The sequence below is a fragment of the Cygnus olor genome, chromosome 3 (genome assembly GCF_009769625.2).
Source record: "Cygnus olor isolate bCygOlo1 chromosome 3, bCygOlo1.pri.v2, whole genome shotgun sequence".
In the NCBI taxonomy this organism is placed as follows: Eukaryota; Metazoa; Chordata; class Aves; order Anseriformes; family Anatidae; genus Cygnus; species Cygnus olor.
The window spans coordinates 75,643,409-75,667,910 of NC_049171.1; the positions used below are offsets into that span (position 1 = coordinate 75,643,409).

Sequence of the window (24,502 nt, forward strand, 5' to 3'; positions counted from 1 at the left end):
CAGGAGATAAAAAGCAGGGATCTGTTATAGTAGATGTAGTGTTCTGGATGCCGTGATTCTATGATTTATTGTACTATAAAACGCCTTGACCATTTCTGACCTGCTAAATTTTATTATATGAAGATGAAATTAGGTAATATTTAGGTTTGGGATTATTTCATATAGATATCTGATATATTACCGTATTTGTATTTTTATAGGCAAAGCAGTTTCTGCTTGCTTACATTATTATATGAGTTTTAGGAGTTTTAGTTTGTATGTAACAGCGAACTGGTAACCTTCAGGATACTAACCCATTCTCATGTTTAAAAGTCTGTATGAGATATTCCAGGAAAATAAGTGTATGCATGGACTTAACTATAAAATGAAACATGCAAGATCATAGTATGACTTAGGTTGCAAAAGACCCTCAAGATTGTCAAGTGCAAAGATACTATCTCCCTGATTTTGGAAAAGATAATACTGCCTTTAAATGCTTTATTGGTTTGCCTTGACATTTATTTGGTTAAAATGCTTTCTAGTTCTGATCAAACACCTTGCATGTTTGTATTAGTTTCTTGATAGAATTTTTTTAATCGTGGTTGGGTTTTTTTGAAGCTCATGAGGGAAGATAAAGTACAACTGACTTTTTACAAAAAGCAGTAACTCTAGAGTAAGCTAACAGAAGTAAAGGAAAACAATATTTATTGCCTGTTTCTTTTGCTCTTAACTAGTGTAGGTGTTATGCTTGTGGATAGGCTAAACATGCAATTTTCAGATTAAATTATGCGGTTTGATTTGATACGAAGCTAGGGCAGGCACCTGCCCTAGCCTAATACCTGAAGTGATGTTGTTTGAATCCAACTTCCTTTGGCACAGGAGAAAAGAAGGTGGCTGCTTCCAAGTTACTAATTTCTTTCAAATTGTTTTGAAAAGGTTTTCAGTTGTGAGTAGTGGAGAAAAAAAGGAATGGCAAAGAGGCTGCTCTGAATATCAGGGAAGGTGCAAGATTCTGCTGGTTTTTCAAGATAGGACTGGGAAGATAGGAATTAACACAGGAAGACTCCTTTTCTTGAGAGAGAATTTTGTACTAGATCAGGTGGATGTAGCTATAGTAGTAGGATACATTATCACTCCCCAGGTGCTTATGACCATCCCCATCCGAAGGTTTCTTCCCCTGGTGCTTACCCAGCGCAGGGGATCCTTTAGGCTGTCCTTGTCTGCCTCAGTGCTGTGTCAGCCAGTGGCACTGAAGTTGACAGGGAAGCAGATGAGGAGCAGTCACAGTTGCCCTTTCATTGGCTGTGTTGTAGAGAAAAGCCTTGGGAAGTGGGGCAATAGCCTTTACTAGATATGCAATAACAAGGGTTGGGAAATGATAATTATCACAGCTGAATTTTGTGATCATGTCTATATCCACAATTCCTTATGCCTCATTTAAAATTTTGTATTTTGCCTTATGGAATTTCACTTACTGAAGAGCTCCCCAGACTTGGGTATCAGGACAGTTTGTGAATGTTTATGAATTATCCGTTTGCCATTTGCATGATTCATATTACCCTAAAAGAACTCAGACCAGGAGTATTCTGTGGCTCTGGGGTGAAGAAAAATATTCTTCAGTATTCATGTGATACAGCTGTAAGGATTTCACAGGCACTATTGACAGGATCACCTTATGAGATTTTGTATGCCAGCAGCTGTCGCGGGTATCCTAGCCCATACTGATCTCCTGAGAAGGGAGGGTCATGACAAATGCTCATATGAAACTTCTGCCTATTAACAATGCTTATGTTTCTATGTTATGCAAATAGATATTTTTTTTCTATCCCGTTTCTCGCCTTAGGGAAGCTGGTCTGCAAGTAAATTTGACATCTGAATCAGAAAGGTGTTCCATAACCCTACATCATTTTCCCGTTTGCTGTTGTTTTTTCTCCAGAGGCTGTTAATTACTGATCCTATCGCAATGTCTGTGTCAGGCCGTTTTGTAGCAAAGGATCGTGCTCACATCCATACTGCTGCTAAATTTGCCTGTACTGGAATGGGTAACATAGCTCATTCTATAGCAAGTGTTGCTGCTATTAGGTTGATAATGGTACACTGGCTTTCCCTAAAGAGGAAGAAATATTTGTAAACTTAAAAGAATAAATTTGGGGTTTGTTAGCCGTCTGCATGCTAGGCATACTGTTATGCTGTCATAAGTTGCTCACCTCTTTACTACTTCATTCAGTGGCAATACTAGGTTGAAGGACCTCAGTTTAGCACTCTAAGCTACTTGTTGGAAGAGCAGTACAAACTTCAGCATTCCTATCAAATGCTGTAATATAAGCAAAGGTTACTAAGCCAGGAAACCTCTTTGAATTGAGTGAAGCATTTTGTGTGCTGAGGAGCTTCCATCTGAAATGTGGAAATGATAATTTTTTCTCACATTTTTTCTTTACTTTTTTCTGCGATTAAGCAAGACACGCCATGAGGAGCAAAGAGCATAGAATTTACTACGGGTAATAGCTTTTAAAGGGCTGCTGACACATTTGTCCGACTTAAAAAACTACTATATAATCCATATGGAAAGTGATTTCTACTAAAAACTCATGGAAAATCTAGCAATTGTGTGACTGCAGTTCTTCCTCACAGGGTGGAATAGCATGATATGCTATGAAATGTGCATCTTCTGCTCTGCTCTTGGCACAAACGTTTACGAAAGCAATCTGAAAATGCACTGACCTCATAATAAAAAAAGGCTCTTTTGCCATTTTTCTACCTTTGGTGGTAATTAGGGAGGTTGGATTTACTTGCCTGTGTTTTTCTAGGCACATAAAAAGTTTTGGTAATGGTTTGGATCTTTCTTGTGAACATAAATGCACACATTTTGTGTTGGTTGTTCTTTAATAATCTGAATGAGTTCTGAGATCCTTTCTTGCGGTCTTGCTAGTTCACTGCAGTGAAATAAATATTTCAGTTTTACACGTGACTATGATATTAACTGTAAGTGTTTTGTTTTTCTCCTAGGAAACTGTTCTGGTAAAGTGTAGCCGTCCTGGTCATGCATCAATAAACAAGACTTTTCAGTTTGAAAGGTGGGTCGTCCTGTGTAGCAGTCTTGGTTGCTGGAAGATTTGTACAGTGAAGGTTAAATTTTTCACAGACATTGGTTAGAAAGTAACGTTCTTTTTTATTTACTATTTTTTTATTCTTATATGGTTTTCACATTCCTTCCAGTATAGAATAATGCACTTCAGGATATAGGTGCCACCCTCAGTCCTCCTTCTCAGTGAAGAATACTGATTTGCCTGAGTCTGAAACCTGTCTAGAGACATATTTGAACCTTCTCACAGTCTGAGTACTCCTCATCTCCTTGCAGCATGTTGTGAGATAGCAAAACATCATCCATACTTTCAAGGTGCAGAACTGAGGTGGATTGCATGACTTCAGCATTAGACATAAAGCATTACTGAGCCAGGAGCCAAACTGAGGACTATTATGCTTCAATGTACAGTCGTGCTACTTAAAGTAGGCTGGAAATAGACAACTGGATAGAGTGGTGGCATGTAAATTAGCGCTCCCCTGAGAGAAAGGCTGTAATGTGGGTACTTTCCCTGTTAGATGCCAAAGAACCCATATAGTTGCGAGAGATTTTGAATACACCAGCTGCGATAAGGGTTTTCGTTGGTGTTTGTGCCTTACTAGACACTGGGGATTCAGCCCACAAAACAGAAACTGCAGGGAGTCAGGCTGAAAGGTGCCTCAAGTTCTTTCAGAATGGAGCTAACCTGAACCTCTGAAAACAGGAGTGAAGAGTTAAATTAATACAAAATCTCTGTAAACCAAAAAATACAAAATTTTACCCGATGCCTTTTTTTCAAATGGAAATTTTACTTTACTGAGCTATGTCCGTACGTTGCAATAACTCAAACAGTATGTCTTCTCCCCTGAACCATGCTTCAAAACCCTCTGGAAACAAGACATTTGAGCACAATCCCGTGCTTCCTTGCTGAAGGCAAACTTGATTTAAAGTCAAATGTATCCAACTTGAATTATTTGTCCTGGTCTAAACTTAAGTTCTGAGCCTCTTTCAGCCCAAAATGCTGTTGGTTGGTTAAACATTGTCAGTTATTCACCCTTTCTTTGAGGTGTCTTTCTAAGATGCTGCCTTTTTCTGCTCATGAAGACTGGGGACTGCTATTGTGTAGGCCGCCAAATGACTGAAAATTCCTGAGATAATGCAAATCTTGGGGAACCTTTATTCACCTCATAGGTTACAGGACTCCCTTGATACAGGGCATATGTGATCTCTCAAGGTGTGCAATCTTTCTCGCATGTTTGCTAAGCTACTTGAAGTAATTCCTTTCACCCTCTAGCTATACCTAACACAGCCATACCAGCTGAAATAAATGCAGAATAATGCTGGAATTCAGCTCCAGAGCAACAATGGTATCGAGACAGGATGCCAAAGCTGCTGTGACTCTGGACATGTGGTGTAGATCCCGATAATCAGGAAAAGGGTTAAAAAAATGTAAATCCCCCAAAGAATGCAGTTCTTGGGGAATGTTTTTTCAGTGTCCCAGCACAGCTCTTTTTTATAAACAGAAGAGCATATGGTTCTTATGAACTCAAAAATGTTTATTTTTTTAGCAATGTTTTATGGAACTAATAAATGTCAAAATATTTGATTTCAGCTCAGGAAGAAAATTCCAGCTTTCAGCATGTTATGCTTTTATAATTTTATTGGTGAATCAGTTAGCAAAATAAAAAGAAGCTCAAAATTTTCAAGGTGAAATTAACATTAATCACTACACAGGGACAAATCTGTCTTCATTCTGGTAAAAATAACTGAGCTTATAGAAACAGATTCTCTGGATTTGCTATATCTTTCATGGTCTTGGATAGCTAATTGTGTGTCCCTGCTTTAGCCAGTGCTGTGATTACAGTGTAGCATAAACTAGTTGAAGCCAAATTTAAACTACTTCATTTGGGTCCTGGTAGTATTTGAAGCACAGCAGCTAAAGTAGTGGCGCTAAAACGCCTTTAGGAAGTTGAGTAAATATTTGGAGTAGTTATTGTAACATGGAGCCCCATGCCTTTGAACTGCTACCAGTACCTGAACCTGGCATAGTTCGCTATGGCCATACTGCTTCGCAGTGCAAACAAGACCACAAAACATGGTTGGTTGGTTGCGATGTTTGCTTTAGTAGACAACAAAAGCCCTCAAGAGCAACTGAAGAATTTTTAAATGTTCTTATCCCCTAAATATGTTTTAAATTTGGTGGTTGTTTTTGTTGTTGTTTGTTTTGTTTTTTAGTGTAATATCTCTGAGGGAGATGTTTTGATGTGTTAAGAAAAAAATATAGTTTCAACGCGAGTTAGAGCCCTAGTGGGTTAAAATTCAGGAGTTAGTGCTAATGAATGTTTCACTGATTTTAGATGATAAAGGAAGCAGAGAAAAGAGTTTGGAAAAGTTTTTGCTCTTATATTGGCCTGGAAGATTTGATGTGTAAAGCTTATTGAAGCATGTGCATGTATGCATGCAAAGCAAGGATGGAGTATTCAGCGCTTGTGTCGTCCCAGTAAGAACTGTGCCACATCTCTGCATATTTGTTGGTTTCTCAGTTTAGTATGACAGCATGTCAGCGGAATGGCAAGACAAGCAGTATTTGTCTGTCAAGCCAGAAAAGTGCTCATTTCCTGATTAAAGAGAGTACATTTTCATACAACTTACAATTAGACTGTGGAACATGTTGCCACAGGATGTTATGCCAGGCCAAGAATTCAGCAAGATGCAAAAAAAAAAAACCTTGAATGCTAATGCTAATAGTTTTTTTTTTTTTTTTTTTTTTTTTTTTTTTCCCAGCAGAGATTCAGCTCATATTTCAGCTTGGTGGGCAGTTTACAGCTATTAAGGATTAGGATGAGACAGAGATTAATTATTCTGTCTCCAGCCACCACGGTGTTTCTCGTTTCTTCTTCTGGCCATTGTCAGAAACAAAATGCTGAACTAAGTGGTTTAGGTCTAATTCTATATCTGTTTATCAGTGATCCCTCTGTACAGTCTTATTTATGGAGAACATGAAAATGAAATCTATGTTTGTGCAGGCTCCAGACTGTAGTGGCCAGATCCTGGTCAAACATACAAGGAGACTTGAGTAAATGCTTAAAAACGGTGTTCTTCACTAAGTTAAGCTCTTAGTATCATGTATTAGCGAAGTGTACTAGTATACTGTATACACAGGGAAGTAACTACATTTTGTAATCTTTGGTGCTACCAAAATTCCTGTTTCTAGTTAGTCATTTTACTATAGCCTATAGAAAATACACGCCACTTATTGGAAAAGAGAGCTAATCAAACTAAACCAAACCAAACCAACCAACCAAAACAGATTCACAACAGAAAGATAATAGAAAAGGAAGCTTTCTTCCAAAGGTTCTTCTTCATACCTCAGATTCTTAAGTGGTGGTTATGGTATTCGTGTTTCAGATTCTGTCCATCTTCTATAAACAGCACTTGTTACAGGCCTTAGTCTTGGGGAAGTTACTTTTTGATGTGCTAGAGAAACAATGAATGCGTCCGGATACCCATGTTTTATGATCAGAATTTCCTGCCTTTGATGATTTCTTATTTTCAGGTCTTGGCTTTATGTTTTATGAAGTTATATTTGAAAGGGTTGGAGGAAAAAATTCCTTGTACAGCCCTCTGTTACCTTATTTTTTCTTGATTTTGAAAACATGTACGTAATTGTTTTAGACATTATTTTGGCCCATGCATTATACTGTCATTGCTCTTTTCTAACAGGTGGAATAAGTCAGTTAAATTGTCTTTCATTCACTTTAAAAATTAGTCTGAAATCCACATCATGACATAAAAGAAAGTCATCCCTCTGGTTATCATGGTCAGAAATGTTTATCTCAGAAAAGGTAGTTCAGCAGGGGCGAGGATGGAAATACTTGAAGATGGTGCTGCCCACAAAGGTGGTTTCAGTGTTAAACTTGACCTCAGGAGCCTCCGATTTCTGTTCTGCTACTGACTTTTCTGAGACAAGTCCCAGAGCAGATTTGCAGCCTCTGTACGTCTTCTTTCACATCTAAAGGAGAAGCACAACTTGACCACTTGCTTTCTTAGTGTGACACAAAGCAAACACGGGCAGCAGGGATATCTCATAGTCTGGTATGTGGGAGAAAGAAAGATGGATCTGTACTGCCTGGAAAAGACTCCGTCTGCCAGAGAGGCTGACAAAAGGATTAAAACTAGCTCAGAGCACCACGAGTGTACACCTGTAAATCATTCCCTCCAGTGCAGGCAGCAGACACTCCAAAAAAAGCAGGAGAGAACCTTGAAATTCTCCTTTCCAGTCCTCTGGACTGCGTCACAAAAAAAAAAAAAAAAAAAAAAAAAAAAAAAAAAAAAAAAAAAAAAAGAACTTCTTTGGTGAATCCTGGCCCCTCTCCCGCTCCAAGGTTGTTTTCTGTAATGGACCAGAGGCATGTCAGACATTCCTACACAACCTTTGGGACTTGTCAATGTACCGCTTTTTTCCCTCTACTGAACAAAGTGGTGACTCCCATGGCAGCTCAGCTCTTCCGCATTACCTTTTAATTTCCTGGCATAGGAAGTCAGGTTTAGAGCAGCAGGAAGCAGTTTTGGTATGCCAGCTTCATATTGCCAAGCTAAATAAGTCTTTGAAAACCCAATCTGTAAATGCTGTCATAGAAATGTCAGCAGGTCACAAGTTTTATATCATAGGCCTACATTTTTCCTAGTCTGTTATCCTGTATTATGACACCATACTTATATTTTTTTCTTCAGTTAATCATTGTACTTTGCTCCTCAGAGTTTACAGTGCTTTTGAGTCTCAAGACACAGTATTTGCAGACGTGGCCCCTTTGCTAACATCTCTCCTGGACGGGTAAGTTAAAAGGTGGGGGTAAGAAAGCTAAAGGATCATTGTCTGCTGAAATCCATCAGTGAAAAAGAATTACTTAGTAGTGGCTGTCCAGTCAAGTTCTGTGACTTTGCAGTTCCATTTTCCTGTGTTTTTTTTTTTCCTACCGAACACTGAATGAATGTTGTGTCCCCATATAAGCACTGAAAACACTTTCCAAAGTTTAGCACAGCAGACAAATTTGGAAGAAAAGTGCTTCTGATAGAGGATGCTATCTTTTTTTCTTTGCTGTGTTTTGGTAGATTATGTTCTATAAATGTTTTTCAGTTGCATACACAATATAATATATACATCTTTTATATACATCTTTTCCAGCAGTGCATTTATATATAAAATGCCTGCTGGGACACTCTGTGATCATCTGTTCTGTTGTTTTACATAGCACAAGCCATGGGAGGTTGTATAATCACTTCTTGGTTGAACCAAAATTGAGCGTCCTCAGCTGTAGTTCTAACACCCTTCGGGCATTGGGGTTAAAGCAGAATTCTGGTTTGAATACAGAAGTGATCAGCTACAAACACCAGCAAATATGTGTAATTACTTTTAGGCATTGAAGTTCATTAAGTGTGACTTTTTTTTTCATTTATACCAGAGCAAACTCAAGCTATTCTCGCAAAGAAGCGTTGAAGTGCCTGTTATTATAAGCCTTGAGGTTTGAACTAAGATTTAAGCAAAGCTTCCTTTCTAACCTTTCTTTCTCTCTCTTCTCACCCCTGCTCTGATACTGCTCACTTATAGGTGTTTGTTGTAGACCTGTCATGGTCCTTCTGCTCCCTGAGGAGGGAAAGGCAGCCAGCCCCTTTCCATCCACAGTGGCACAGCTGAACAGTGGGAATCCCAGTTCCTGGCAACCTGCACGTTGGAGTTTCCAAGTCTCCTTTTCTTACTGATATTTGAAAGCAGCCTAGCAGATGCCTATCAGGATACTGTGGATATTGGGAACCCCCTGGTAACCCTTTACACATGCCACAGCAGGGCCCTTAAGGGCTGCCGGGGGTAAGGGGAGTCCTGTATGGCCCATAAGGCACTGTTCTGTTTTACCAAGGATAAGTAACCACAGTTTCTGCAGTTGAGCAATCTAGGGACCACGAGGTTGAAGGATTTTGCAGAAGTCCTTATAACCACTGTTGTTTTTTTTCTAACCTTTCCTTTTGCAATGAAAGTAAGTTTGCTTTGGCTCGATATGTTGCCTATGTGTATTCGGACATACCCGATCTGTACCTTGATCTGCTGGACTTCCTACTTTCTAATTGGCACACTGAAAGAATCCTGCCCTAAAAGTTAGGATTTTTATATTCATTTAGGAAATGTTCTGTTATTGAAAACAAAAGAGCTGTCTTGTTCTTCCAGAAGTGTCATTTAAACAGAAGCAGATTTTCAGGGAAGAAGAGGCTGTGCATATGAGCCACGTTTCTGAGCAGCCTTCCAATCGTAAATGTGAAACAGACGTACTTAGTCTGAACCTTGAACTTCTTTGCTGCTCCTGATTGTTTTAGTCTGGTCTCCAAAGTGATCTGTAACAACTTAAAGCTTAAGTAGAAAAGAGCGTTCCACTGTTTTTCTTTATTTTTCTTTTTTAATTAATCGATTCATTTTTCAGTATAAATACACACGGAGAAAAGATTGTTCCATACGCAAAACAAATGAAGGTCAGCAGGCTTCAAAGTTTACAGTTAGCAATACAGGTCCAGCAAGGGACCAAGAAAATATTTGCTTTCTTTACAACATTGAAGAAGCAACCTTATTTATTTATTTTATGGAATAATACATTTATACTCTTTTGATTTCCTTTAATAGCGATAATTTTCCTCCTAGTGCTAAGTTCCCTATAGTGAACAGCCCCACTCTTCTCAGGAGAGGAATATTATGAAGGTATTGATAATTTGACAATAAGTTTTTTTTTAAACAATAATATAACTAACAAAGTAGAGTGGAAAAAGAGAAATGTTGGCACATAGGTGAATCATAATCTGAAATTTTCAAATTAGAAGCCTGATGATACAAGTGGCTTCATGCTCTATTTGAAACTGCTATGCCGAAAGCAGAACATCAGCAAAGTAAACTAGATAAATGTCAATCAGTCTTCTGCTGCTGCTTGTCCTTTTGTTGAATCACCCAAGTGAAAGTTCATTTGGGCTTGCTGAAATACTCTTTTGGATTTGGTGGAGAGGTTATCGATGGCTTTATTCCTCATTTGCATCTTTTTCTTCAAGGTTACAAGTACCATGCCTGTTTTGATCATATCATCTGTATATTGTCAGAACTATTTTGGCCAACACGTGTACTTTCTAACAAAAAGTGATTAAGGGAAATTTAAATACTGGACTATATGAAAGTATGAAAGCTCAGAGACTTCTGAAAAGACTTCCATTCTGTTTTTCCTAAGGAATACAACTACTCGCAACCTTCTGGCTCCCTTTTTAGTTTCAAAGATCTCTTTTTGAATTTGAAGAGGGACTGGAAGTCTCAAGAAACTATGACTTGGCCAGCCAGTGTGCTATGGGGAGGGGTGGGGGGGCACTTTGAAAATCGTTTGTTGTTAAGGTAGCCGTAGACTACCAAAATTACTGGAAGCTTTTCCAGTGATATAAATGCAATCAGAGTTACATCAACAGTCAATACTTAGGGAAATCCCTTGTTTCAGATTTACAACTCTAATTTCTAGCACATTTTATTTGGCTATACTGCTCTTGATTTTCAATTACAGTTCTCTCCTTTACCTCACCATACCTATGATTAGACTTCTAGTTTATACTCTGCTTCCTGAAGATGTGGGGAGATGTTATCGTAGGTTCACTGCCTGCAACTTTGACTTTGCTCCCCAGAAGGGGTATGCAGGTATTTGCTGTGTTGCCCACATTTCTTTCTAACGAAAGAAAGCTTTCTTAGTAATCCTCCAAAAAGAATTGCTTCTAGGCATATTTAATATACAAAACAAACAAACAAAAAAACCTGCAAACATATTTCTCTGCAGTGGCAATATAAGTATTTGATGACCTAAAACCATAAATTTAACACAATTAGATGAGATGTTCATTGAAATTTGTTGGCATGTGCTTGAAACAACATTTTTGATAAGAGGAGAAGCATCAGATAACCAAAAGCAGCTGTTCAGGTCTGCCCATAGTGAAGCTAGAGCTTAAGCAGTAAAATTTTACCTCCTGCCAAACAAGGAGCAAGCCCATTTTTCCAACTCTAGTCGAGCAGAAATGTCAGCATGCTGCAGAGCACTCCTAGCGCATGGAGAGCCTGCTAATGCTGTGTCTCCGAACAAACAAGCTAGATAGGTAGACCAGTGAAGGAGCAGTCCTGTCAGCATAACTGCACGTCTTCCAAGAGTTTTTGCTGGCACAGGTCTGTGTTCAACACCAAGGTGCTGGCAGCTGCTGCAGAGTAGACACAGCCAAGCAGGGACTAATCCTCAGCTGCACAGGGCAGCCTTGATCCTCACTACGAAGTAGTACTGTGGCTGGACACAGCATACCTGCCCACTTGTTTTGCTTGTGATGTTTGATCCAATTACCTCAGAAACACACTTGGGGATAGGATTCATATGTCTGAATTCAGGTGCCACTGTCACAGCCCTCTACACCTGAGCTCAAGGCTCTGAAATTTATATATGTATATGTGTATATTCATTTTTTTCCAGTACAGAAGAAAAAAATTCAGAGTTCACATGTCTACTTCAGAAGATGATGAATTGTATTTCACAGGTGCCTGTACCTCTGCAGTGACATTGCACATTTTCACCTTCTACAAGTCCATGTCAGAGCAGTTCCTCCCACCATTATTGCAGAGTAGTCATGTTCATCCTTTTATTGATCTCATGCCTTTGGTTTAAAATTTGTGCCTCGTACTGTTAGGGCTGTCTGATCTTTTCCAGTGGCTGAGGGTTCTGACTGAAGAGCCTTCCTGAAACAACTGTGAGGGCTGAAGAGTTTACTGTTCCCAGCTGTTAAGACATTAGTGCTGCGGTTTGCAGCGCAGCACCGTAAGACAAATCAAACCCAGTGATGGTTTACTTTAAAACACTGTACTGTAAACCGCAGCAGTTCAGGAGCTGATAAACAAGGAGCTGAGTAGTGCATGAACTGGAAGTTGGGCAGACAGGCGGTCTAACATCATCAATCATTCCAAGCTAAGCATCCCTGCTTTTGTCAGTTCCTTGCCCTTCAAATGTGCTTAAAAAATAAAAACACATTTAGGAGATGTTACAAGCAGTACTTTAATTTCCGTCATATTTTTAGATAGCCAGAAAGAAAGCTGCAGGGGCAGTATATTTATTATATTTATTTCATTTAGTGTTCCCAATTTGTTTGGGTTTTAACTTGGTAGCTTACACGCACATTTGGTAATGGTAAAATAAATGAAGGCCCTTTTGATTTTCAGGTACAATGTGTGTATTATGGCTTATGGGCAGACTGGGAGTGGAAAGACATATACGATGTTGGGACCACAGTTAGAAGAGAACGTTGCATTTGCCTTGGAAGATGAATCAGAACTTGGAATTATTCCTCGAGCTACCCAAGAAGTGTTCAGGTAACACTAACCTGGTAATATCAACCCAAGTAAAGGCTTGCTTACAGACTTTTCACCTTAAACTTTATAGAAAGGATGAAATAATGTTTGTAATGTGTTTATTTTTACAGATATCAGTTTCACAACTGTTAATATTTATAGCATCTCTGACTACCAATCCATATTAGAGATCCGATAGATTTCTAGTCTCTAGCTTAGTCTGTTTTTCTAAGAAAATAAGGCTATGCAATTATGGAATTTTACTGTGTACATCTGCCCATCTGTCTTTCAGGCTCCTTTAACTTTTGAATAGGTTTCAACCATAGTTGTGCAAGTCCAAATGATAATTAAGTTCTTAGAAGTTTTGTGAAAATTGACAGTTGGAATAGATGAAAAGGATCCAGGATAGAACCCAGTCCCCAAGAATGGTAGTGGAATTTTTAACCACTATCTGTTTTCTCTAGAAAACTAGATTTTTTAGTTGAACCTAGTGTGTGATTTGAACTGATGTGCTGCTATGTTATAATAGAAGAGTCATTAGAGGTTTTTTCAGCTAAGCCTATTTCCTTTGGAGAAGAGTGTAAACTAAATCAAAAGAGCCAACTTTGCACCAGAATAATTGTATCTAACTGTAAATACTCTCCTGAATAAAAAATCCCCTAATTAATTTATGAATTTTCTGAGCTTGTGGACAGATAACCCATTACAGATCTAGCTGGGCAGTTTAGCATCTCTCTCTGCTCATTGCCTGCACTCTGGTAGAGTTTATCGTACCTTGAGCTTTGAATGCAGTAACCTCCAGCAGAGCAATGGTATGAAAAATTTAGAGGAGAGTGGGGGGTTAGTAGAGAAAAACAATTCAAGCTGGCACAGCTGTTTGGAAAATGAATGTTTACTTAGTGCTTCATGTATAATTTAACTGTATATTCTGATTTTTCAGCTGAACATTAGCATGTGGGTGAGGCAAAGTCATGACTGTGGATATTTAATAAGCGCTTTTATCAGATTGTTAATTAGATTACAATTAAAGAATAGTTCTTTGTTTACAGATTGTCCACTTGAGGTTTGACTTCAGCTTTCTTCATTTGTGTTTTTTTTTCTATTTTTATTCTCCAGGCTTATTTCAGAAAAGCCACCAGGAAGTTACTGGGTTGAGGTTTCTGTTGTAGAAGTGTATAATAATGAAATTTTTGATCTTCTGGCCAAAGACAGTTGTGGAAAAGTATTTGGCGTCAAACGTGATGTTGTCACAACCAGAGAAGGAAAGAGCAACGTTCCATTGCTTACATATGAGTGAGTGCACAATTTGATCTTTATCATCTGATCATGATCCAGTGTGATGCACAGCTGTCATAAAATTCCATTTTAAATGTCAGGGATTGCTTCTAAACAATGAGTTCTTACCATATGGAAAATGAAAAACTGGATGGCTCTCGCTGTCTATGAGACTGAAAATGTCAAAATTCTTTCAGTATTAACAGTACAATGAGTTTTGGTCACACTTCTGCGTCGGGTACTTTACGCTCAGAATATCTGAAGATAGCTGTATATTTCATTGCTGCTGAATCTAGGGTGTCTTGTCAGCTGTAGGAAAAGAAGTAATGTCCCAATCACAAAGCACTTTCCCTTTGGTCTTACTAAGTGATAAATATTACAGATTATAGTAGAAATGGGTGTACTTTTCTTTTTTAGGTTTTAAAGCAGCTGTAAAGTTAGCTTTCTCTACACAAATTGGGTTTAAAAAAATACTTTAGAAAGATCATTTAAAGTCATCTTTAAATATAAATACCCATCTTGCACTGTTTAGTATTCTGTTTTCATAACTGGAGGCATTAAAGTGGGAATTGATATGCTGGCATTTGAACCTTCCCAGCATGCAGGCATATGGTAAGATTGATTCTTATTTATGCGTTGTGGCATTGAAGGGAGACCTAAAGGAATTAAGACTACAGCTCTACTTGTTGTACTGAGGGCAGTATTTTTATCTTGTGGGACTTAAGCCACATAAGCAGAGTAGTTGTTGTTTGTTCACTGGGTTCATGATACTGTCATAAAGCCTTGATAAAAATACACTCTCACTGGCTTCTCCATATGTCCATTAAAGTACAGAGTAGTCTCGTTTCTGTTAACATGAAAAGAAAATGAAAAACTCCTGCAGAAGTGATTGGTGTGGAGCCTAACCTGTGTGTGCTGAATCCTTCTTGAAGGAGCTAGCCTTGCACATTTGACTGGAGAAGAAAGGAACTGTATGACTTGGGAAATGAAAATGGGTGCACATAGTGTGGGTATGATGCAAGTTGAATACTTTTTCTTGCTTTGCCAGAAACTCCAAATAATTTTTAATTATGGTATTTCAAGATGCTGTCCTGGACTCATTCCTGAAAGAAGCCTACCCCCTTTCCCAAGGGAGCTTTGTATAGTCAGCAGGTGACCCATCTCTTTTCCTAAGCTTTGGAGTAGGGAGAGGTATCACTGGATTTGTGCCACAGAGATAGGAACTAGAATCAGCAATAAGGTTTCATTTCATCTTCTATTTCATAAAATGGCTGCAATGTTTATTTCTCTAAATTTTAATTTATGGTTAAAGAACCTGGAGCCTTGAGATAAGCTTAAGATGATGTTCTCGTAAGAACACATCTCAATCACGTGGTAAATACTCAATTCTAATGCATATATAAATAAGCATATGGACTTGTATCTCAATTACAATGCAAGCAGCAAAAAGTCCAATTGATAAACAAGTTATATTAATAATTACACAGAAAGGTTAATAAGAAAGGGCAAATCCAAACAAAGTAAGGGAACCATTGAATGAAGCCACCCAGCTGCCTGAAATCTAAAGTAAACGGATGGTGCTTTGAATAAAAACACATCCTCATTTGTGATAATATTTCATCTAGAATATATTGGCCTGCTGGGTCTCACTGGCTTCTCCGTATGTCCATTAAAGTACAGTAGTCTCTTTCCTGTTAACACGGACATCCCACCGAATGACAAAAACCTCACTCTCTTTCTTCTTTTATGACTTGGTTGACTTTGGAGAACATTCAGCATCAAATTTTTAACCTAACCACAACAGGGCTTCTCTTTGTAGAGTCTGGTTCGGGAACACGGGGTACGCAGAGCGTGATAAAGTAGCAGAGGCTCTTACTATCGCTCCTGCTGAGAAGCTGCTGTGACAGGCACGCAGCACTGGGCTGGGGACGCTGCTCAGCTCCAAAGTCAATTGTATTTTCCTAGTAGGTGACCAGCACTGACTGCATGCCCCGAGGCTTATCTTCTGCAAACTGTTCGGAGCACAGCAGCTTGCAGCACTGCCCACTTGCCCGTGCACAGCGACAGCAGCTTGCAGAAGCCGACTGCCTGTTGCTACGTCCTCACGAAGGCTGCTCACCTCTCCGGGCATCCAGTCCTGGCTGATCAGCCACTGGAGGATGCAGCTCAGAACTCAGGAAGGCAGGACCTGTCACCTTGGACTTGAGGCACCAGTCAGATTCCCCAGTGTGAGGCTCTGCCCTCTCTGACGGTAGGAACTAGAGCCACAGCTTCCCTGCTGCTGCCAGCTCAGCTGAACCAGGGAGACATCACGGGCACAGGGGCAGAGCTAGTGCACAGGATGCCAGCACTCGTGGCGTAGGATTGGTAGGCTGAAGTGTGTCGTGGTCATTTAGCTCCTGCAGCCATAGTTTAGTGTTGCTGGTTTACCAAGGGAACTGCTTAAGTGTGTGTAGGTATGGTGTAGCTAAGTGTTTTTCTCTTCTTCAGATGCTTTATTTTTAGAGCAAATTGTTTTATCTGAATATAGTTCTTTTTTTACTTTGAACTCTTCAAGCAGTGCTCTTCATATCACAAAGTATATTTGTGCCCAGTGTGATTTTCACAGCCAAATCTAAGGCAAGAAGGCCTTGCCTTTTATCACATGCTTGTTTTTGCTGATTGCAGCGATGTGGAACCAGGTCTGTAGTGAGCAGCCTGTTAGGAGAGTTATTGAGGGTTCTGGTGTGTTTCAAAGTATTCAGTAACCAGGCTGTGCTATGCAGTCTTAATAATTTATATCCCCATCTAGAAACTAATGTTTATATGATGCAATTTGAGTGATTATTGAAGAAAGCAGTGCAGCGAAAGGAGCAGGTAGGCAATCTTGCCTCATTTGTTTTTAACACTGCAAACCTGGGGAAAATCATAGTGTCTTTTTTACTTTGCCTAATCATTTGATTTAACCCTCTGCATCAGGTTTTCTTCCCTACAGCTGGTCATATTTGCAGTATTTCAGCTGGAAAATAAAATGGATAAAGATGAAATGGATAAGATAAAATGGTCTACAAAAACTGATGCCTGTCTATTCTGACGCTGTGCTGGAGTCCCTGCTCATTGGACAGTGGAACTCAACTTTTCCTAAGGATTCTGGATTTAATTCCAAATGTGAACTGCAGTTTCTAAAGGTCCATTAAAATTCCTGTTTTTTTGCCTTAATTCTGTACCTCTGAAAAAGCAAGAGCTACCTTAACATAAACTGGACAACTCCACATCTCTAAGACCAGAGACACCAAGAATGTCTAAATCTGTCTTTTTTTTTTTTTTTTTCCAAAGCATGAAGGAGTAGTCCCTCCTGTTGCTGAGATACTGTATCTAAAGACCTGCAAAGCTGGCAGCCCACTTGCTCAGCACTTTCATACTACATCACAGCTTTTGTCTTGAATTTTCATCTTGGACTATATAACTCCCAATGAAAAAGGTCTATACCACAGCTGCTTGTGCAGCTCAAAACTGAGATTAGTTCTGGGGTAGAATTAAGAAGAGTACAAGGAGTTAGAAGAGCAAGAAGTGGAAATGCTCAAATTCCAATCTGAGTTGCCAGCTTTCTCGTGTCATTTTTACTGTGAATCAGTTCAACCTTCTGCTTGTTTCTTTACTTCCTAGGACTGTTGAAAATGCATCTGAATTTTTGCATCTGGTTATCAGAGGCCTACAGCTACGAGTCAGGCACCCAACGCTAGTGCATGCTCATTCCTCCCGTTCTCATCTGGTTGTTACGTTGACCATAACCACAATTGTCTCTGGGGATAACTTTGGTAAGTAGGATGTTACTAAAATACTTTGTGAGACAGTTCTTTTTGAAAAACAGCCTGTGGACTTTGAGATTTTCATAGTGGTCTTTCTTCCTTTTTCCAATGCTTAATATATTCCCTCAGTTCTTTAACTTCTAAATACCTTCTTAAATAACTGACCAGTTTGATTTCTCAATGCTAATGGTTTTCTAAGAAGCTTTCATAGAAACTTTTCACTTCACATCTCTTGACTTACAGAGTTCTTGAAGCTTTATAGCATGAAACAACTAATTAAATAAATAGTATCAGTAAGATAGATGCTCAAATAGAGTGGTTAAATCACTTTGTATGATGTATCATATTACTCATGCAAACTTAGCGTTATTCATGCAAAGTTTGAGGTGAAGCTAACCATGTGTTTTAGGGATCAGCATAAGCTGTTGGTGAGAAAACTATTTTTTACCTGCTGCCTTGCAAAAATGTCCATTAAATTTGGAATCTCTTGAACTGTTAGTAACAGGCCACGATAGGAACAGACAACATAGTTGTCCTATTTAGCGCGGCAAAACCTGTATTTCTACTTTTTATTACCACACCAAGATTTACCAGTTTATTGCTTTAGGAATAACTTGGGCTTTGGGGGATTAACTTTGTTTTCTTTTGCTTATGTTGTAATTAGACTCTGTTTCCAGTGCTGTGGTCCGTCTCCTTCATACTCTGCAACAACAATATGGTTTTAGAAAGTGGAAAATATTTAACATTTTTTCCCCTAGATTGCTATCGGAAATTAAACCGACAATATTAGCAAAACAGAACAAATAGTACCCTTGCTTACCTATGGCCCTTGCCAAAAGACACAGTTACTTCAGATGTTGCAGCTCTAACTTTCCAGATGTTAGCTCTGTCCAGTTCCAGATTCTTGTCAATCAGATGTTCAAAACACAGAGTGTTCGCACCACTAGCACACCAGCAATCTTGTCTAGTCCAGGCTTCCCTTTGCCCTTTCTAATTGCTGTCACCCTACTACACTGTGTCGTCTGGCAACAAAACTCCTTAGACACCTCTGGTTCGAGGTGAATGCAGACTCAGGCTTTCAGCTTATAGTGCAAGGTGAGCAACACAGGGGAGGAAAGCAGCATTGCAAATGGGATCTCTGCAGCAGTTTGACACTGCATTCTGTCTATTTATAAGGAGCAATTCCTGATTTACAATCCAGGTGCAATTGTCAAATATCTCAAAACTGGAGATCTAAGTCACTAAATAAAAAGCCTCTGATGAGTTCTCCACTGAAAGCCAGGTTGACAAGCAATCACTTTTTCAGGTTTGATGAAGGTCTTCTAACATTTTGTTTCAGTAATATCTATTGTTTGAGGAGAGGAGTTAGTTTTCTTCTTCATCTCAAACTGAAGAGGACTGAGAACACTTATTTTTACACCGGTTGTCCTGAAGCCATTTATTTTGTGTAAACCAACACAGCTGCCCAATCTACAGAGTGAACAGCTAGCTTGGGTGTTAGCAACAGCCGAGCTGGAGAGGTACAGAGCTCTACAACCCAGTTCAGTCTCCTTTTTAAGTGTGTTTTTTTTTTTTTATTTAAGTAAGTTTTGTAGCTGTGAACTTTCTGTTATTGCAACTAGACTCTTAAGTCCTCGAGAGAGTCTCTTGTCTCTATTACCTATAGCAGAGGGTGTGCCTTTTTTTCTTATCTGTCTTTCCTCACAAAAGAGAGGGGGGGGGCAGATGAAAAAACGATGAAGGAAAAAAAACTGTTTAGGGAAAGCCATTTTGCACACATTCTTGCTAAGCTGATGTCACAGCAGCTTTTCCAGAGAACCTGTCTTCCTCCTCCTTCCCGGCAGACAGAGGAAGCCAGATGCTGCTGCTAAGGAAGAGGAAGGATATGAAGATGCAGCAGTTGGGATATGATGGCTGAAGGAGGTCCAGAGGGAACTAAAGCAAAAGACAGAACAGAAGAGACAGGATGGACTTTTTCCTTTTTTCTTTTCTTCCCCCCAGAGCACCAGCAGAGAATGTTTCAAATGCTGAGAAACAGATTTCAGAACTTACTGCTCCCAAGCATCCAAAATCACACTTTGTTTGCAGTCAGTCTAAAACATGAAAAAGTGCCTCTTTAAAGTCCATAATGGACTCCTGTTCCTTGTCTTCCGCATTGAAGTGCAAACAGTGAGGATATTGTATACAATACAACCTACACCAAGTCTTGTTACCAACTGGTATAGTCTGTTTGATAAGGAAAACCTTAAATAAGATATAAAAAGCTCTTCAGCCTGCCCATGCCATTGACTCTGACTCATATAATGCTTTAGTTAGAATAGCCTGATATCGTACTTCCCCCATTGATGCCCCGCTTCTTTCCCCATCTCGATTTCCAGTGCCAATATGAAGCTGTCGTTTGTTTTTCCCATTAACCAGGTACTTCATGGGAAGATGAACAAATCAATCAGAGACTAAATAAAGAGTTTTCCTGCACCTATCCACAAAAAACAAGAGAGAATAGATCCACCTCTTCTTCCAGAGCCTCTTCCCCCGCACAGCTTGAAGCAACTGAGAAACTGAAGCAAGTTAAAACCAGACTGCAGCTGGTGGATCTGGCGGGTAGCGAGTGTGTCGGTAAGCAAACGCGTCCGTTTCTGACAAAGCTGTTAGGAATGATGGGCATGGATCCTCCCACACGTGGATTAAAATATTTACATTGAGCTCTTCGTGTAGAAATATGTGCTACCCTGCTTTCACGCAGGGGTGGTTTAAACACAGATCCTGAAATAACAAAGTTTTGAGGCCCGATTGTTCCAGTTTTACACTGATACAGTTTAACAGAAAAGCTGACTGCATAAGCCCGAAATAAGCCCAGGGCAGTTACCCCTGTCGTAAGTATATTATTGGTGCAGATTGGTTTTATTAGGCCTGTTTTTCTACTCTGAAAATTACCATGTCTTTGTACAGGAATGTTTAAAGTGCAGAAATTATTTAAATATTACATATATCTGTAATAATTGATATCACTATTTTTCTGCCTTAGTGTAGAGAAAGTCTTAAAGGAAGAAGGAAGTTAGTGTTGAAAAGATAATATTGCTTTTGTTGTTTCTTCAAAGCTTTTTCTTCCTCCCCCTTCCTCTGTGCACACAATAATTTCAGAAACTTGATTATTTCCTAAAGCTTTCTTACCAAGAAAAGCCATGCAGCCAAACGTACCATTCCAGAAATAATGTTTTGAAAACTGAACTAGTATTATGAAAGAGTCCTTTACATTACTGCCAAGAATTCTTGCTGTTCCTCACTGTTAAACTTTTGTTCTACAGAAAAGCCTAATATAATACATTATTTTTTCATTTGCTCTGAGTACTGGAAATTGTTTGGTAAACATGTAATTGAGCAATATTGTGTGGGTTCTTCTTCTCTCAGTTCAAGCAGGACAAACATTTACTTGGTTTGGGGCTCGGCAGGCTCACTTTCATCAGCATTAGATGTGGTCCAGCACATGTGGTAGACTAACCTCTGCCACTGGCTGCACTGGTAGAGATTTGAAGATGCCAGACTTACTCTGATAAAAGCGAGGGCAGCTATTAACTCGTAATTGTTTTTAAATGTAGACAAATCTAAGTGAGCAGAAGTACAGCAGCCATCACGCTCGTTTAAGATGTACATCTGCACTTTGGCTTGCTAGTTTCACAGCCGTCCTGATCACTTACACCAGTTCCAAGCTAAGTGATGCTTTTTTAGCAAACTCAGGCTCGGTTTGAAAGCAGCTAAATGCTTTGGGGAAGTTCATCTGACCAAATACAGAGATGAGTGGTTTAAATGCGTACCCCCCTGACCTATTTGCAGTTTTCTGCTTTACGGTGATAGCTACTCTCTTAGGAGCCCCTCTTCAGTCTAGGGATTGCTGTAGACAGAGGCCCAAGTCTACAGTCAGTCTGAGATGCATCGTAGCTCAGATTATTGTCCACCCTGTGGCAGGGTTTTCCAAACGGTTTTGCTCTGTGCCTCTCTGCCAAGAGGCTCTACCATTCCAGCTCCATCCTGCCCCACGGTCACATTTCTCCAGCCTTCTCTGCCCAGGCTTCTGTGGTTATTTTTGCTCTTGCCATACCTTTCCACATTTGCCTCTTGAACAGTTCTCTTGTTCTCCCAGCTTGGAAAATGCTGCTCTAAAGGGACAACAAGATCCATGGCCTCTCTCTGTACAGCCTCTTCTTCTGCCTGGAGGCAGGACAGAAGGCAGTTAAGGAAACCGCAAGCCCCTTCTGACCCCACCATCAGCTCTGCTTAGCATGGATCCTGCACTCTGGGTAGTGATAAATGATTGCAGATCCACGTGTAGCTCTTCCACTATCCTGGAGAAAGGCTGAATTTGAATAATATGATGCTAAATGCTAATAGTAAGTTTCTCATCCCCAAATGGTAGAGTTAAGGACAGGAGAAATTACTCTTAACTGGACACTCATCCAGACTGATCAATGAGCTGAGATCGCAGTGCCTTTGTAAACTGGTGCAACTTTGATGCGCAGACAACACCCTTTGCAGTGTTGCTTGAGGGCAGTGTAGTTAGTTACATACCACCATGCTGGGTGGGTGGTAAAAGGGCATCGTTTTCCTGTGTGACCAACTGTAACAAATCATACCGTAAAGAACAGCATCTTACAGACTTTGGTGAGCGTAAACCTCTCACACGTATGGCTGCTGTACAGTTCTGTTTCTGCAGATAATGCTGTCAGTGCCACTCTCGTTCTTCCTAAGCGTTACAGGCTGGGCAGTTAGCAGTTATAAAAAATGGTGGAACACACCAGTCTTCTCTCCCAAGGCACCGTGGCCTGGTGTTTTCAAAAGCAGTGTTGTCTTGTCCGACCTTACAGTGTTCCTACTTTCTCAGTTCCCTGTTTGTGATACATATGGAGCCAAGATGCGTTGTACAGCTGGAGAGATCAACTTCAACATGAGGTACTTCAAACCATCTGCAGGCACTGAACCTTCTTTAACCTTCCTTCAGACGAGCAGAAACGCTGCACAATGGGTTAGCGTCTGCAGTAAACAACCGCTGCATCTTGCCTGTGGCATGGGTGGACTGGAAGTCGTGGCTCAGAATTTGTGTTTAAAAACATCGTGTCAGAAGTGTGTGATACAGCACCAGAATTTCTCACAGATTACAGTCGAAGCAGCTTTACTTACTCTCACCATTGCCTTTTTCTTAACGTGTTAGGTATGTCTGGAGTGACAGGCGCAGCACTGAGAGAGACGTCCTTCATTAACCGCAGCTTGTCTGCCCTGGCCGACGTCCTTGCAGCAATAGCGGAGCAGCGATCTCACGTCCCTTATCGAAACAGCAAACTCACGCATCTGCTCCAGGACTCTGTAGGTAAGGAAGTATTCTGACTTCTGTTTAATAACACAGACGTAATTTCCCAATCTTTTCCCCTCCCTTGTTGTGCAAAACCAGAGGATGATCCTGTAGTGACACTCCTCCTATGTGGGCCTCTGTTCGCAGGAGCGGTGTGACTACACAGCTCTGGGAGTACAGGGAGAGTTCTGAATTTGGCAAAGCCCTCCTGTTTTCCAAGGTTCAGTTTATGAATACATTTAGAATAATCACATCTCTAACAGGACAGTGGAGGGTAATGATTGCACTTCACTGGTGTTTCAGCTCATGTACAGTCTCAAGTTAAGCTTCAGTCTTTATTACTACAGCGTGCGGTCATGCATTTGCACGTTCCTTAATACTGGGCCCTGAAGCAGTAAGACAAAGGAGGGAGACTCCAGAACATATGCATGGTACTGTGCTACAATTTTTTGTATCTGGGTCACCTCTTCCTCTCTAGCTCCTCCTCTATGCAGAAATAATTTTAAAGCAAGTGGAATTCCCGCAGTACTGTTGGATCGGTGTCAGTCCACGCACTAGTCCATTCTTCTTCTGCCGGAAAGCATCAGTCCTTGTGCTTTTAGTCTCCAGTTCAAAGCTTTGGCAGCGACTGAGGTAATAGCTCTGCAGAGTTTCTAAAAGACTATGCACTGTGCTTGAACTTCTAATTTCACCTAGTGCTAGCGTCCATCCTGTGAAAGGGGAAAGCCAAAGAAACAGGTCTAGGAGCTAAGCTGTGTGGGCACCGAGCCTGGTTTTAACCTCGTCTGGTGCATGAGCTGGCTGACACTGTCTAGACAAAGAGTTGAAAGTGGCAATTTCCCTGTTTGCTTAATCATTCTCTGAACCTTTAGTAAATCTGTTTTGCTTTTTTGTCACAAAGTTGACAAACAAATGTCACACAAAGAAGACCCTGAATTTGCAAGCATTTGACAAAGCTTAATGAGGTGTCCAGACCTTAAGGTACAGGCAGACTAACTGATGATGCTCTAAGGGAAAAAAAATCTACATTACAAGTGTTTGTCCTACTGAAACAAGCATCATATTGCTAGACATAGGCTTCATTTTAAGGAGTTGCCTGTTTTCAGTAGCCTTCTTCATGTTGTCTTCTGCTTCATAAAAGCACTGGCAGCCTATGCTGGTCGCTATGTACATCAGTACATTACTGGCGCATAACTTACGGAAAATAACGAGATAAATGAGCGTGTTTGGGCTTTTTCCTGCTTCCAGGAGGTGATGCGAAACTGCTGCTGATGCTGTGCATCTCTCCTGACCAGAAGTACTTGACAGAATCTCTGCAGTCTCTCGGATTTGGAACTCGTGCTCGGCAAGTTCAGAGAGGTCAGATCAAGAAAAAAAATCTCCCAGTGCAGAGTAAAGCAAAATAAAACCTAAGACTCCCATGGATTAAATTATTATTAATGAGTTCCTCAGGCTGAAATGTATATCGTTGTCCTAAAGCCATTCTTTTAGATATCAACTGCCAGATAAAATAAACAATCCTCAACATGGCATTAGTAAGCCATAAACCTGCTGATAATGTTCTAGCTCCAAAGATAATAACAAGAATTGACAACAGCTACCAGCCATGGTGGACTCTCATAGAAATAAATCAGGCTTTCTTAGGAAAGCTCCTTCAAGGCATGGTTTTG

General features: G+C 40.0%; 1 protein-coding gene across 3 annotated transcripts in view; it reads left to right on the forward strand.

The window, feature by feature from the left end:
* The window catches only part of KIF25 (kinesin family member 25), a 40,426-nt gene extending 16,173 nt beyond the window's left edge, over window positions 1-24,253 (forward strand). For all 3 annotated transcript variants that reach the window (XM_040552840.1, XM_040552841.1, XM_040552842.1), the window contains 8 exons: window positions 2,986-3,053; window positions 7,800-7,874; window positions 12,300-12,449; window positions 13,545-13,721; window positions 17,349-17,500; window positions 19,910-20,107; window positions 22,695-22,850; window positions 24,081-24,253. In XM_040552840.1, coding sequence (XP_040408774.1) covers window positions 2,986-3,053; window positions 7,800-7,874; window positions 12,300-12,449; window positions 13,545-13,721; window positions 17,349-17,500; window positions 19,910-20,107; window positions 22,695-22,850; window positions 24,081-24,238 — 1,134 coding nt within the window. In that variant the 3' untranslated portion in view covers window positions 24,239-24,253. The remainder of the gene's footprint in view (window positions 1-2,985; window positions 3,054-7,799; window positions 7,875-12,299; window positions 12,450-13,544; window positions 13,722-17,348; window positions 17,501-19,909; window positions 20,108-22,694; window positions 22,851-24,080) is intronic.
* The last annotated feature ends 249 nt before the right edge of the window (window positions 24,254-24,502 follow it).